Source organism: Aquarana catesbeiana, linkage group LG09 (assembly GCF_042186555.1).
Source record: "Aquarana catesbeiana isolate 2022-GZ linkage group LG09, ASM4218655v1, whole genome shotgun sequence".
NCBI lineage: Eukaryota > Metazoa > Chordata > Amphibia > Anura > Ranidae > Aquarana > Aquarana catesbeiana.
In genome coordinates, this window is record NC_133332.1 from 33,439,671 (window position 1) to 33,456,201 (window position 16,531).

Here is a 16,531-nt window from a genome sequence, read left to right on the forward strand (position 1 = left end):
GCAATTTGGAAAATATCTGTGCCACTTCATGCACATGTCTATGCATGTTGCACTGGAGCCAATTCAAAATCGGTGCGACACTGCTTCCAATGCAGACAATAGGGTGCAACTTGTCATGCAATTCGAGTTTCAAAGTCAGACAGGTGTTACCAGAGGCTTATAGTGGTTATAAAGCCTAAACATTTTTTACCCTAATGCATTCCTTGCCCCCTCCCTCCAATTTACTTACCAGAGTCCTTATTTGATTCAGTGCTGTGCCCGTATACAGCTCCTCTCCCCTCACAGGCTTTGTAGAGGCTGCCGTCAATCAAAGCCAGTGACAAGGAGAAAGACCCATGAGCACCCCCATAGAAAGCAGCTAAGGGGACACTCGCCAGAGAGGAGCCAGGAGTGACGGTGGGGGGCCTGAGGAGGTCTAGGGCCAGTCAAATTCCATTGCACAGAGCACGCAAGTATAAAATCTTTGTCATTTTTAAAAAACATAAAATGCATTTACAGTCAAACAAAAAGAAAAAAAGTGACAAAAGACCTTATAAAAACAACCTTGCTTCATCTTAGATCTAAACAAAAATGTGGGGTTCTTGCGAGCCACAAGTGGACCAATGCCTCTAAGGAGTGAATCAACTATATTTTAAGCAGCAAACACTTCACCACGTTTCATTCCGTGTATTAAATATAAAATCAAATGTGCCTGCGCTAAAAATATATAAACTGAGAAAAAAATATATAAATGAGAAAAAACATGAACTGAGAAAAAAAATTGGTTGTGCAGAAATATTAAACCTTGATTAATATGCTAACGAATTACACTTGGATAGTTTGGTGCACTGTAGCACCCACACATTGTGAGTACCCTCCTGGAGGAACTTCTTTTATTTTAATAAATACCCTACTATATTACACCATGGAGTTTTCTTTTTCTCTTTTATGAATGTTTTGGCTTTACCTGTGAGGATTGAATATACATCATTGCATCCTGAGTGAGCCCAGGAGTGGCCCCATTGCGTGTTTGACACTGTTTAACTACCGTGTCACACGAATAGAGGTGAGCGTAAGCACAAGTGGGGGATCATGGGAGAGCACATCTAGCTTGTTGTGATTACTTGCACTTCTTTGCTTCAGTTTGAACTTGCTGATCGTATTTTGTTCGGACACTTGATTGTCACAGGATTTGCACTTACAATTTAGGTTTATATCCATACATGATGCACTTTCATTTTATATAAGGATTGCACTTTTTTGTGTATGCACTTTGAGGTTTTTTATATATAAAGAATTGCACATTATATAATTATATATGTATGTTTTTATTAGCATATTATTCAAGGTTTAATATTTCTGCACAACCAATTTTTTTCTCAGTTCATGTTTTTTCTCATTTATATATTTTTAGCGCAGGCACATTAGATTTTATTTTATTCATCTTAGATCTGTTTAGCAAGTAAAGAAACCAACTCAAGATGGATGTAAATTTTCTTTATTTACATGTTTCCAAACTAAAGGGCTTGAACCGATAACAAGAGACGAAAAAAAAAAAAAAATGGAATAAGACAGGAGGAGAATATATATATATATTTATAGCAACAGAACAATGTTAGGAAGAAAATAAAAATGCTTTTCCAGGTAAAAAATAAAGTCACCCTTTACATTGAGAAACATGCTGCTTGTGCAACTCGGTATATATATATTTATGTACAGGGCTTATAAAATCTTACATCTACACTGGCCCCTGTATCAACAGGGCACCCTCTGTTATTTTACATTATAAAACAAAGAACAACAAAAAAAAAAAAATCCTTCTTTCGCTTATTTAAAATAAATACAAAAAGAAAAAAAAAAAAAAAAAAAAAAAACCACACGAAAGGCTATGAATGAGTTCTGTAGTTTGGAGCCTCCAGTATAGAATGTGTTCAGTGAGACAGAACTACCCTCCACCTTACACGCTGCATGCAGTAGGGGGCTAAAGGGGGTTTCTGGCCTCCTGTCCACTGATTTACTTGTCAGACAGGCATAAAAACTCTTCCAAGTGCCTTAAAATTTGCATGATGAAGCAGAAGGCTGATGTTTTCTGGACCCTCAAGCAGCCCACTTTGCTGTGCTAAAAAAATTCCCTAGACAAAGCACAGATGGGCAAGACACTGTACATGGAGGCAATACACAGAGTACTTCGCCATCGTGTGCTGTACGCATCAGAAAACAGGAAGGAGAAAGCCTGGAGAGTCAACAATTAACACTGCACTAAGTAACAACTAAGAGACGAACTCTGAACAGATCCTCCGCCGTGATAATCCAAAAGCCGATTACAGCTTCCAGGCGTCTGTGCGTTCCAAGGAGAACTTGTAAACAGAATAAAATAAGGACACTGCATTTCTGCCACCCACCCTTTATAATGCCTTGTACGAGGATCCCCACAGGAGTCAGTATTCAGGTGGTAATTGGGTGATCAGCCTCATCATGCTCCAGGAGATTCCCCAGCCGTTGAGTACACCTAGCTGAGGGAAAGGCGGGTGTTCTCTAAATACCAAAGGCCTCAGTTTGCTTTTACCCTGAAAAGGGCATCAAGTCTGGTTCAGGAGGGTTCTGTTCCTGCAGATCCTTTTAGAACCACTTTAAGCATAAAGTCCAGCCTTCCGACCCTGCTACAGTGGAAGGTAATGTCCCCGCTGTGCTACACCCTCTCCCTCAGCCGGAGTCCGAGTCACTAGTGTCTGAGGAGCTGGATGTGGAGCTACTGCTAGTGTCAGAGTCCGAACTGGAGCTGGAAGCACTGAGGCGAGACACCGACACCGGCTGGGCAGATTCCACTTTCTCATTGACTGCAAAAGAACAGAAAGAGTTTTGTTATTGCCAGGTAAGGATTACAAAATATCAAATATACAAACATTTTATTTTTTGCTATAACATGAATGAGGCGAGTGATCCAGGGAGTTGGGGTTGGTGTACACAGGTATTCTGACATCTGTGTGAGGTTTTACACATTCCTGGAGAGGTTAGAATTTTAAGAAAAAAAAAAAAAAAAAAAAAAAAAGGAAGAGGAGCTAAACTCTGCAATACTTAGTTCCCTTCAATGGTCCGATGACACTTACAGCATCTTTTACCCAGGCATCCTCTGGGTAACAAGCTGCGGCCATTCTTATTGGTCAGCACAGGATGAGGTCACTCCTGCATATTTGTGCAGTCATCCCATAGCTCAGTGTAGTCAAAAAACAGCAAGCAGAAAGGTTTTTATTATTGCAGAAAAGACACTGCATGTCCCTCCTGCAATAAAGAGCCGGCCCATTTACAGTTTTTAAAAGTGGGACTTTAGTTCTGCTTTAGTGAGTGCAATTCACTGGGCAAAGAAAAACCTGAACAGTTAGACTGGGTTCACACTATGTGCAGAGCGGCTCGCAGCAGGTGGGTCCAGTGCGTCCCCGTTCTTTTCAAGAGCAAATCAGTTCCGAATTTTTGTCCGAATTCAGACCTGAAACGGAGCCAAAGACACAGGACTTTTCTGCTGTGCACGCCACGGCAGACCCAGAGATGTGTGAACTGGCTGCATTGAGAGCCTGTCACAGTCTCCTTGTCATGCAAATTGGATACGAGGAAACCCGCATAAGTGTGAACCCAGCCTTAGACTGAGCTTAATTTTGTTGCTGTCCCAGCTGGGTACATGGAATAATAAAACAGGCCCTACAGACCTGAATAAACCTAAATAACTGCTCCACTGGCCATACATCATTACGATTTTCCTTTGGATTTACCTAAACCCTATATATAATAATATGAGGTCAGATTAAACACTTTCAATTTGTACGCAATCAGGCAGGCCCTTGCACCACATAGTTGAAGGGAAATCTAAGGCTGGCCATACACTGTGCAAATTGCTTTCCTACAACAATTTGCACGACTACCCCATCAACACAGATAGTGCTGATGGGAATCAGCAATTGTCTTCTCCCGGTGGGGTAAGCCAGTGATTATTGCTAGCAGCTAAAGTAGCCACTAGCGATAATCGAAAGAGAAATCAGCAGGCTGATTGTATCAAAGTTGATCAAGCAACTTGGTATATTCAGCTTATCCATTCAAGGTTCGAATCTTGGCCGGTTTGACCAGTGTATGGCCGGGCCTTAACGAGGAAGTAAACTCCCCTTGTGTATGTACCTCTAGGCAAGTCTATAATAAGGTTTACCTACAGGTACAGTAAATATCTCCTTAACTGTTGGCCCGTGTCAGCGGTGTGCGGGCGCCGCTGCAGGGCTTCGTTCTAAGGTAAGCATTTCATAATGCCTTTTTCTTACAGGGTTTTCAACCTCTTTTCACATAATGGGGTCATTAGCACAAAGAACCCATACTCTAATGTAAAATATCTCTCCCTAATAAAGTAAAACAGAACTTTGTTTTTGCCATAATGTCGCAGTCTTGATTAAAAAAAATAAAAAGCCATAAATCCCCTATTTTGTAGACGCTATAACTTTTGCACAAATCAATTGATATGCGCTTATTACAAAAATATGTAGAATACATATCGGCCTAAACTGAGGAAAAATTAAAAAAAAAAAAATTTGGGGCTATTACAGCAAAAAGTACAAAATATTGTGTTTTTTTTTCAAAATCGACGCTTTTTTTTGTTTATAGCACAAAAAATAAAAGCGCAGAGATGATCAAATATCACCAAAAGAAAGCTCTATTTGTGGGGGGAAAATAAAGGATGTCAATTTTGTCTGGGTGCAATGTCGCACATTCGCGCAATTGTCAGTTAACTACTTCAGCCCCAGAAGATTTTACCCCCTTTCTGCCCAGAGCACTTTTTGCGATTGCGCACTGCGTCGTTTTAACTGACAATTGCGCAGTCGTGCGATGTTGCACACAGACAAAATTGACGTCCTTTTTTCCCCACAAATAGCTTTCTTTTGGTGGCATTTGATCACCTCTGCGGTTTTTATTTTCTGTGTTAAACATAAAAAGAGCAACAATTCTGGGAAAAAAAAATTTTTTACTTTTTGCAAAAAAAAAAAAAAAAAAAACACCACATACAAAACATTTTTTCCCTCAGTTTAGGCCGATACATGGTGGACACGGACAATTTTGATGCATTTTTGGGACCATTGGCATTTTTTACAGCGATCAATGCTATAAAATGGCATTAATTATTGTAAAAATGTCACTGACAGTAAAGGGGTTAAGCGTGTCCCAGGGAGTGTTCTAACTGAATGGGGGAGGGGACTGTACAGGGGAGATGACAGATCGTCTGTTCATACTCTGTATGAACAGATGATCTGTCTGTTCTCCCCTCAGAGAACAGGAAACCATTTACACATCCCGGTGTGCCCCGATCGATCGCGGGAGCCCGGCGGTGATCGCCGGGCACTCGCATTGGCTCCGAGGGCGAGCACGCGCCCCCTAGTGGCTGTCTATGTTACCGACGTAACATGACTGCGATTCGCGCAGCCGAGCCATGTTGCCGCAGTACAGGCGGCTGGTCGGCATGTGGTTAAAGCAGCGTAGTGCAGTATTGCAAAAAATGGTCTGGTCATTGAACAGCCACTTCTTCCAGGGCTGAAGTGGTTAAAGACATTTACCTTTCTTGGGTGGTTTCTTGGCAGAGTTCAGCTGCCCGCTGACATCCTGTAGCCTCCTCTCCAACTCTCTCTTCTTCTCCATGGCAATCTCCTCTTTTGTCTTTCCCACTGGTTTCTTCAGTGCTGCAGAGAGCACAGAGGTAGGGGAAGCTGGGGATAAACAAGGACATGGATTTTAGACAAGGAACAAGTTTCCGTTATACACACCATTATCTAAAAGACATTTTTTATAGATTTAAAATTTCTTACAATTAAGCAACTTACACTTTGTACACATATTCCAATGCTTTTAAACTACTCATCTATAATAATTGAGACTAAGGGGGTGAGCACACAATCGCATCACCTTTACAGAAGTCTGTGGGGGTCTGGGCTGACAGATGGAGGGAGTTTACTGCACCTTATTACTTTACTTCTAGATGTACTCAGCTTCCCCAATTATACATTATTCTTTTAAAAATGGACTTAAAACCGAGCTAAACTTGCAAGAAACCCTGCATGTCGTCTGCAATAAGTCTGCTTAGTTTTGTGACAGCGATACTCAAGTTCTGCTTTGATACAGTCCACTTTTGGATCACATATGGGTACTGCTTACCTGCTAAAATAAGTTTTGTGACCCCTGCCTGAAAACAGTCAAGAGTACACCTCAAACTTGCTGACTGGACAATGAGAAGCAGCACACTGATCAGATCAATCAGCGCTCTCATCTCCTGTCAACCCATACACACTACAGTGGAAAAGGATTGTATTTAGTAATGGCCCCTCTCCTATCCCAGATGCAGTAGAGTTACATAAAGGGTATTGGAATTATTCATATACTGTAAAAGTTGCAAAAAAAATTATAAACTGTACTAACTTCCTGGTGTTCAGCTTTAGGTTGGGGAGTACAGGAGTAAATTCTGCTATAAATGAATAAGCACTTACTGTAGGGCTTCCGTGGTTTCTTTCTTAAGCAAGACATGACATATCTCTCCAGCTCACGAAGAGTGGAAGGTTTTAAAGTCTCAAAGTCAATCTCTATTTCTTCAGGGTTGGAATCCCGCAGAGAGGGCTCTCTGGATTGGATGATATGTACTACACGGCCCAACTTCTCTCCTGGAAGTTTGTTAATGTCCAGGCTTAGCTGCCGCTTCTCATCATACGTCATTGGCTTGCACTCCTCTTCCTCCTCTGAGTCATACATAACAGGTGGAGGTGGGGGAAGGGACTTTGATTTCTTAGAACTCCTGAAGAATCAACAGAAAAAGCTCATAAACACTAGTTCGCACCACATGCAATCCAGTGCATTTTTATTCTTTATCAGAAACATATGGATAGTAGGTTATATGGTTTCCAATGGCATAGTTCACACCAGTATAGTCAGTTCCTAAATGCACACGTCCCCATTTAAAGTGAAGAAAAAATAAAAATGGGTTTGGAATGCACTGGAAAGCATAAAAAAAAAAAAAAAAAAAAAAAAAAAAAACACACACATGCAGAAATGCACTTGGACTGCCTTTCTATGGTGTGAACTGGCCCTTAAACCACAGATGCGTAGCAACTGAACAATCGCCTTACTCAGAATACTCTAGACAGAATACCAAAAGGAAACAAAGTTGTGCATTTAGTATCAACTGTCCAATAACTACTTTGCAATTACAGATCAAATTTTTTTTTGTTTTTTAAATATAAACTTACTTTGAAACAGAAAGCATAGCACTGCTACTTGTAGTGGTCCCCCCGGATTTTTTAGAGGATTTTTTGGTCTGAGAAGAAGATTTTGATTTGCTACATCTCCATTCTTCATCATCTTTGACTTTCCTTTTATCAGATTTCTTCTTTTTCTTTTTTTCCTTTTTCTCTTTCTTCTTTTTAGGCTTGGAAATTGGGCCTTGGGAAAGAGCAGCCAGCTGTTCGTGTACGGCTCGAAGCTTTTAAGATAAAATATAAAATGTTAAAAGTTAAGACTCTTCATGCAGCAAGCCAAGTAAACAGTCTAGGCCCCCAAAGCACACCAAGTAAACAGTCTAGGCCCCCCAAAGCACTTCTACAGATAGCAAGCCATCTAAATGCTTCCTAAGCAGGACACAAAATTAATAAAGTGGACCAATGCTACATCTGAATACCATATCACACCTGTGCAAGAGTAACAAACACACTAGTGCTGAGAAGACCCCTCACAGTAGCATCTCAGCAAAAAGAGAATATAGTTAAATCACATAACTTCCATTTTTCTTATGCCAAGGACAATGGCCAGGTTAGTCAGAATTTACATTGCTGATGCCCATTCTTGCAGCTGGAGGACCACATGCAGGCCTTTGGCATCTACTGTACACACTTTGCAGACCCCAGCATGCATTTTGTAAGGGAGGCTATGAGTGATCTCAAATTATTCTCATGTAAACACTTTAAGTATCTGACCATTTCCTTTAAGGTCTTCAGTCTCCAACCAACCCTGTTTGAGATCGCAACACCCTCTAGCTCAGGGATATGCAATTAGCGGACCTCCAGCTGTTGCAAAACTACAACTCCCATCATGCCTGTGGCTGTCAGTCTTGCCATGCCTCATGGGACTTGTAGTTCTGCAACAGCTGGAGGTCCGCTAATTGTATAACCCTGGCGTTAAAGAGGAGAGTTTCACCACCTCCCATTTTTTTTTTTTTTTTTTTCGCTCCTCTTTAGCAGATGGGCTCAGTTGAGATTATCACCCACATACAGGATCCAGCGTTGTCTTGCCGAGATCCCCTTTTCAGCAGCCACTGTGTCCGCCATGTTCAACTGTGACATCTTTGGTAGGCTGCACGGGCTCTTCTGGGTTCTGGTGAAATCTACAAATGACACGCAGCTAGACCCCCCCCCCCATTATTGAATGGGGTGACGTGTGGGGCTGTCCGTGCCTCCTGGGATATCGTTACATATCTCAGGAGGAGCTGTGGGGCACGGACATCACTCGCCTAGGGGAATGGGAGCAAATGGGGGGGGGGCAGCTGGCAAAAACGAAAAAAAAAAAAAAAAGTTGTACAGCAAAGTGTTGGCGAAGGGACAAAGCTCCGGAAATGGGTGAAGATCCGCTTTAAAGCGGAGCTCCAGGGTCCTTTAGAAAAAATTAAGTCAGCAGCTACAAATACTGTAGCTGCTGATTTTTAATATTAGGACACTAAAGCTGGCCATACATTATACAATTTTCTTATTCCATTTCCTTTAGATTTACCTTCACCTATGTAGGGCAAGGGCCTGCCTATTTGCATACAAATTGAAAGCGATCAGGTTTGACCTCATAATATATGGTTTTGGTAAATCTAAAAAGGAAAGTTGTATAATGTATGGCCAGCCTTACTTGTCCACAAATCCAGCAGTGTCTTCATCCCAGCTGATTTTTCAATCTGCACTTGGGTGCTGCTGCCGCCGCCATCTCATAGCATGTTCCATACTGCGCATGTGCAAAGTGTGCTATGCTTTGGGAATGGCCCGAAAGTGTGGGTGGGTACCTGTCAAAATCCGAAGGGGGAGGGGGGGGGTTCAAATAAGTAGAGATTCCCCTTTTGGGTGGAGCTCTGCTTTAAGTCTCTTGTGGACAATCATTGTTTTATACTACTAGAACGGGGTCAAGGAGTGGCAGGGCAACAGTCATACAAATTTCAAAGTTACACTTGCTCCCCAACCATGAGAGAGCGAGTTGTAAAATTGAGTATCCAATAGCAACTAGATTTCACATTAACCATTTTCCAACTACTATGATTTATTGTATTTAAACATTGAGCAGCAAGCCATTGTTTCTCCATAAAATAACACAATGCTAACTTCCAGTACTCCTACCTGCTCCTGAAGCTCGGCCAGCCTGTTTGCCCTCTCCTCTTCAGAGTCATCAGAACTCTCACTTTCGTCTGAGCTGTCACTGCTGCTCTCACTGGAGGATTCCGAGGAGGATTTGGAATCAGAAGGAGGCAGTTGTGTGGAGGTGAGAGGCGGAGACATTGCAATAGGTTCATCAGGCATCTTAGCGTAACGAAATTCAAACACGTCCTGGAAAAATGAACCCCACAAATGAATATCACCATAGATAACGAACATAATAAACCAACGACTTCTACTTAACAATTCATACCTGCAGCTTCCTTGCCATGGCCACCACATCATGGTCAGGAGGGTTATATTTGTAACAGTTTGAGAACATGAGCCTGACATTGGCAGCAAACTCCTGTGCATCTCGGTATTCTCTGTTCTCCATCTTTTTCTGTGTAGAAAGAAAGGCCAATAAGTATTGCTAGGATTACACAGAACAATTCCATCTGTTCAGACTGTGTCAATGAAAAGGCCACTAACTTAAGAACAAAATCACCTTGGTGAATAGGCTTCACCTCCTGTCTTTAGCGACAACCAGTATTAAGCCTTTCCATAATATGAAGGTTTGTGTAAATTTCAAATTAACTAAATTGGATAATTCAAGTCATTTGGTTCCAGCATGTAAATCTATTTAGAATAGAGCTGTGTATATAGGGATATAAAATGTGTGCTTGCTCTCTGTATCTTGTCCCCACCTTTATGGTGCTAAGGTCCATGGGATGTTTTATGATTTCGTGGTAGTCGTGTAGTCCCAGAGAACTGGCATCCACAGGTTTGTAGAACGGCCATGCATAGGCGCCATGTTTCTTAGAAAGAAGTTCTTTTAGAATGCCATTGCAGTATTTTAGTTGCTCAGACAGTTTGCCCTTTTTTGACGTTTGATGCTGCTGAGAGTCTGGCAAGTCCTTTCGAGGTGGCTTAATAGGCCGTCCGCTTTCTCTCCGGGCGGGGATCTTGGCGGGTTTCATATCTGGTGGCGTTAGAGGAGAGGAGTCTCCACTGGTAGCAATGATAGCAGTGGTGGTTGGGGTTGTAGTGTCTGCTTTTCTCTTCACACCTTTCTTCTGCTAGAAGAGAAAAATAAAAAATATATATATATATGAAACCTATAATTATACTTTATGAACCTAAAATGTTATATTTACATTTTTTCCATATTAATTGGTAGAAGACAAATTATGAAGAACACATCCCATGTTACAGAATTAACCACTTACCAACCAGCCGCCGTCATACTGCAGCGGTTCGGCACGATCCCGCGAACTAACGTAGCTGCAAGTCAGCTTCTTTAAGTGGGATAGCAGGTGCACATGCGCCGGCTGCACTGCGGGGGTGCCGATGATCGCGGGCACGAGGCAGAACATGGACGCGTGTGTGTGAACACACAAATCCCTGTTCTGTGAGGAGATGCAGATCGTGAGTTCCTAATAGCTAGGAACCACGATCTGTCATCTCCTATAGTCAGTCCCCTCCAGTTAGAACACAGTCAGGGAACACACATTAACCCCTTAATCGCCCCCTAGTGTTAACCCCTTCCCTGTCAGTGACATTTATACAGTAATCAGTGCATTTTTATGGCACTGATCGCTGTAGAATTGTCAATCGTCCCAAAAATGTGTCAAAAGTGTCCGCCATAATGTCACAGTCTCGATAAAAAAAAAAAAAAAAAAAATCACAGATCACCATTACTAGTAAAAATAAATAAATATGCCATAAATCTATCCCCTATTTTGTAGATGCTATAAATTTTACACAAACCAATCAAGATACTCTTATTGCAATTTTTATTACCAAAAATATGTAGAACACAGTTTAAAATGAGAAAAAAAGTTTTGTTTTTTTTTTTTAAATTGGGGATATTATAGCAAAGTACAAAATATTGTGTTAATTGTTTTCAAAATTGACACTTTTTTTGGTTTATAGCGCAAAAAATATAAACCACAGAGATGATCAAATACCACCAAAAGAAAGCTCTATTTGTGGGGAAAAAAAAAGGATGTCAATTTTGTTTGGTTGCATCATCGCACGACCACGCAATTGTCAGTTAAACGGCGCTGTGCCGTATCGCAAAAAATGGCCTGGTCATTGAGCAGCCAAATCTTTTGGGGCTGAAGTGGTTAAATAGGAAAAAATAAAACACACAAAATGCGATAGCATCATAGAAGTATAACTTACCTTTGAGATTGCTTGCGTGGCTGCTGGAACCACAGGCATTAGAGGCTGAGTAGTGGGCATTGGTTTCACCACAGGGTTAGAGAGGACAGTTGGATGTGGTATATCAACAATGGTGGTGGGCATTTCCGGGGAGCTGGGGTACAGTGAAGACTGAGACATGGATGAGATGGCTGGGACTTGGTGTGCAGTTGTGATGCCACCTGTGACATCTGTAGAAGAGAAAAAAAAAAAGACCAATTCTGTATTAATGCCTTTAAAGAGGAGCTCCAGTCAGAGAAAAAAAAAAAATGCATTTAACCACTTGCCGACCAGCCGCCATTAAAACCGTGGGCATGTCGGCTCGTTCCCGTGAATCGCCATACCTGTACGTCAAATCCTTTGAGCCATAGCAGGTGCGCGCCAGGGGACCCAATGCGTGTAGCCGGCGGCCGCGATGTCCGCCGGCCTCCCATGATCGTGGGCACAAGAGTCAGAACAGGGATCTGTCAATGTAAACAGACAGATCCCTGTTCTGACAGGGGAGGAGAGAGATCTGCTGTTCCTAGTAATTAAGAACAACGATGTCTCCTCCTCCAGTCAGAAACACACTTAACCCCTTGATCGCCCCTTAGTGTTAACCCCTTCCAATTTACACAGTAATCCGTGGATTTTTATAGCACTGATCACTGTATGAGAATGTCAATGGTCCCCCGCCACAATGTCGCAGATCGCCGCCATTACTAGAATATATATAAAATTTTCATAAAGTTATCCCCCCATTTTGTAGACGCTATAACTTTTGAACTACAAATATGTAGAATACATATTGACCTAAACTGATGAAGAAATGTTTTCTCAATTTTTTTTTTTTTTTTTGGATATTATAGCAAAAAATTGTTGCTTTTTTTAAATTGTCACTTTTTTTTTTTATTAGCACAAAAAATAAAAAACAGGTGATCAAATACCACCAAAAGAAAGCTCTATTTGTGAATGTGAAATTGTTTGGGTACAGCGTCGCACGACCGCAAAAATTGTTAAAGCGACGGAGTGCCGTATCGAAAAAAATGGCCTGGTCATTAAGGGGGCAAATCCTTCTGACCCTTAAGTGGTTAAAAGTCAGCAGCTACAACAAGTGCTAATAAGCAGAGCTTCCCCATTTGGGTGGTGCTCCACTTAAAATTAGTTTTACAGAAGAACAACAGGTACTTGGTTCCTCTGCAAAGACCTGGGACTAAACACTGCCTAGAGTCTAGACCAACAATGCAGTGATCGTGGGTGTAATGCTCTGCAGGCTTCAATGCAAAAAAGGTAGTAAATGCACCCTGCACCATTTATGCTGAAATTACTACTTTCTTGCAAAAGTCAAACAGTCACTTTAAGGGCAAGGAACAGAAGAGCCGTTTTCTCTACCTGGAGGTTTGACGCTCTTCACTGGCCTGCACTTGCTTGCAGTATTGGGTATTTCTTGTTCATCCTGGGGCATCTGCGCTACCTTCTGCAAAAAGGACTTCTCCAGGCTTTGAGCCATTAGCACAATGTCATCTGTGGGCTTTATAAATATAAAGAACAATTACTAAAACTGGTTGTTACATTGAATGGGGTACATTCGGCATCTGCTGCAACTATAGAAGTAAACCATTGTAAAGTAAGCTACACTCACCTTGTTGTAGATATAGCAGTTAGTAAACATTGTGTTGAAGTCCTGCATACACTCCAGTGCAGTCCAGTAGTAATTGTTCTCCAATCTCTTCTTAATAGTTCCCATGTCCATTGGCTGCTTGATGATTTTATGATAATCCTGCAACCACACCGGCCCGGAGAAAAAGCATGTTGGTGAGCGCTACAGTTAACACACTAAATATAACCATATAATCTATTTCACTATAAAGAAAACATGGCTGATTTATGAAAGCTGGGGCAAAGAAACTGGCATAAAACATAAGTTGATGCTCTTAAATCCAGTTCGGATAACTCAGCCCGTGTATTATTGCACTTCTATCTTGCTTAAAACACATGACATTCACATTTAATAACCTTCCACTTGGATCCCAATATCGGCTGCATCTTCAGCACAGTGTACAACAGACCCTGTATCGTGAGCAGCTATCACTTCTGTGTACATAGGACCTGATGACAGCTCTGGGACATTACAAATGTTATGAAACTCTCCACTCCAAGCAAACAATTTGATAAGACACAGGAGGCGTTTGAAATGGGATTCCATTTTGAAAATTTACGTACCCCTTTAACTGCCATGTGAGAATAAAAAGCAATAATTCTAAAAAACAAAAAGTCTGAACGTGTCAATTCTAATCCATAAAAGCAGTAAGATTGTAGCCCCAGGACCTGCCCTGCAGTAAGGTGCTGGAGGTGATCACACCAGAAGCTGAGAGCTACGGGCGTGTCAGGGTAGTAGGCAGGTATTTTAAATAACGGGAGCATTGCAAGATGGTGAGGAGGTGCAGGGCAAATTATGGCTGTAGTCTAGAAGCTAAATAATAGCACACGTACCATTTTTAATGTACCTTCATACTTCTAATCCAAGACATCTCAGTGTGTGTAGCGTTAAATACTTTGTCACACTTGGGGTCCTGTACAAATTCATGGATGTGCAGATCTGCAAAACGTATTAATTGGAAATTTGCATTTCACAAAGTAAAATCAATCAATTCAAAAAATATAGGGTGGCAGCTACATTATAAGAAGCTTTAACTACATAGCGTGCATGAAGACATCCATACATTTGTAGGGATGAGTGGGAGGGGGCAGTGATGGATGCAAGCTAGAAAAGTTAAACTATATTAAATATTTTTATCTGTTCTTCGCCACGCAGAAAAAAAGAGAAGCGATAAAAACTTTACCCCATCATTTCCTGCATTGGCAGGAGAACTTGTCCTCAGACATTTGTCACGCTATGTGCCCTGAACCCCACAGCACCAAATGCTTTAGTCACAAACCCAGAGCTGTCATCAGGTTTTAGAAGCAAGCGGTTTTATATGAAAATGTTTCAATGTGTTTGTGCTGTGGAGAGCAAAGTGACAATATGCAGAAAATTGCATTTGCCCAAAAACAAGAAACTGGATTGAGAAGACAAAAAAAAAATATAACATATACATGTCATTGGGCCTGGTTTTTAATTTTCACCCCCAATTGTGTGGTGTGCAAGCAACAATTTTAAAATCCACAAAACTACCCCAGAAACGTACCGGAAGACCCAGTTTTATGGCATCAACGGGCTGACGGAAAGGCCAAGAGAACTGATGCTTCCACAGAGACTTCATGACCACCCTGACCAGGTACTGCAGCTGATTAGTGCTGCGGCCAGGCTTTTTGGAATTGCTGACCTCTGGAGGAGGTGGGTTGACTTGAGGCATGTGACTAAAGACACTGGAATTCATGGTGGGACCCTCAAAGTCTTCGTATAGCAGAGAGGGTTTGCGGATTCGCTTGCCTGGGGTTCCCTCAACCGTCTGCCCCATTATACCATGATTTACATCCAGAGGAGGCCTGCAAATAGAAATGCTGTCAATCTATGTTGATTACACAAGTTTACATTTTTCATAGAGATTCTAAAAATGTGCAACAAAAAGGAAATAAGACTCCACAACCGCTGTACCATAAGTACATTATGGTGGAGATTTACTAAAACTGGAGGACACAGAATATGGTGCAGCTGTGCAGAGTAACCAATCAGCTTCTAGGTTTGATTGGCAAAGCTTAAAGTAGAACTAAAGGCAAAAAACGTTTTTCTCCATTTGGATAGCGATTTATCTTTGTCCTATTGGGGAGATTTACCTTCACTTCCTGTTCCATAGCCAAACAGGAAGATGGGAGGAAATCTCTGCAAATTAAGGGAATCTCTGGGGGACACCCAGGTCACCAGAAGATTTCCCCTCTATTACTTTTCTGGGGACAACCCAAAATTTGGAATTTTCTTTTACTTTCAGTGATAACAGTAAACAGGACAAAGAGGGCGAATCACCCTAATGGGGACAGACAAAGCAATAAAAACTAAACATCTCCTCTTTTTCCCAAACTAAAATTTTGCCTTTAGTGAGTTATACTTAAATGTAACAAGCTGAAGTTAGAAGCGGATTAGTTACTATGTAGAGCTGCACCAGATTCTGTGTACACCAAATTTAGTAAATCTCCCCCTGCATCTAGTACAGCTGGTGACAATCTATACAATTTACATATTCCAGCCTGTATTATACAATCTGTGGACAGAAAAGGGTCCCTGGTGGCCAAACAAATTGGAAATTATTAGACTTCAGATAGACCATCCATTTACATAATCTTTCTATGACAACACTGCCTTTGTACGAACTACCTTCTCTACTACTGCAATTGCAGCTCATTTATATCAACTGCAACTGTTTTTATGGAGTTACTATTACAAAGAAAAGGCCTGAAGGCAAAAAGGCCGTCTAGGGGATCCTCACTCTCCAGTAAATACAAGCCACCAGAGTTAAGTACTAGAACTTGTATACATGTGTATTTGTATTGTCTGTATATAGACCAAGTATGAAAGAGGAAAACCGTGATCATAGTTCAAAGTGGCATTTATGTAAGGCTAGCTTTAGAAAGCTGGCCAAACTGATAACCCTTATTCTGGCCATACATTATACAATTTTATTATTAAATTTCCTTTAGATTTCCCTTCAGCTATGTAGTGCTAGGGCCTGCCGCCTGATTGCATACAAACTAAAAGTGTTTAAGTTTTGACCTCATATTATATGGTTTCAGTAAATCTAAAAAGGAAAATTGTATAATGTATTACCAGAAAAACACAACTGACACTGGTGAGAGTTAAGGCATCAGGTACCACAGTAGTAAAAGTTCAGACACATCCCAGTGAACGTCTGATTTCCACATCTGAAGTGTTGACTCATTCTCCCGGCTCAACACACCCCATAGAAAACAAACACATTTCTATGTGCAGGCAATGACCTCATCAGGTCTTGTGATCCTTTATTATGCCTTCCTAGCTGCAT

General features: G+C 41.3%; 1 protein-coding gene across 3 annotated transcripts in view; it reads right to left on the reverse strand.

Annotated features, from left to right (window-relative positions):
• Positions 1-1,461: 1,461 nt before the first annotated feature.
• BRD2 (bromodomain containing 2) overlaps positions 1,462-16,531 on the reverse strand; it is a 19,898-nt gene continuing 4,828 nt past the window's right edge. Inside the window, exons 1-12 of one of the 3 annotated variants that reach the window (XM_073598256.1) lie at positions 14,744-14,883; positions 14,049-14,154; positions 13,198-13,335; positions 12,948-13,086; positions 11,559-11,767; positions 10,079-10,450; positions 9,646-9,774; positions 9,357-9,563; positions 7,239-7,471; positions 6,486-6,787; positions 5,562-5,711; positions 1,462-2,816 (exon numbers count right to left, since the gene is read on the reverse strand). In XM_073598256.1, coding sequence (XP_073454357.1) covers positions 2,683-2,816; positions 5,562-5,711; positions 6,486-6,787; positions 7,239-7,471; positions 9,357-9,563; positions 9,646-9,774; positions 10,079-10,450; positions 11,559-11,767; positions 12,948-13,086; positions 13,198-13,335; positions 14,049-14,051 — 2,016 coding nt within the window. In that variant the 5' untranslated portion in view covers positions 14,052-14,154; positions 14,744-14,883 and the 3' untranslated portion in view covers positions 1,462-2,682. Of the gene's footprint in view, positions 2,817-5,561; positions 5,712-6,485; positions 6,788-7,238; positions 7,472-9,356; positions 9,564-9,645; positions 9,775-10,078; positions 10,451-11,558; positions 11,768-12,947; positions 13,087-13,197; positions 13,336-14,048; positions 14,155-14,743; positions 15,045-16,531 lie in introns of those variants that run through there. The other 2 variants (XM_073598255.1, XM_073598254.1) reach the window with 2 other exon arrangements.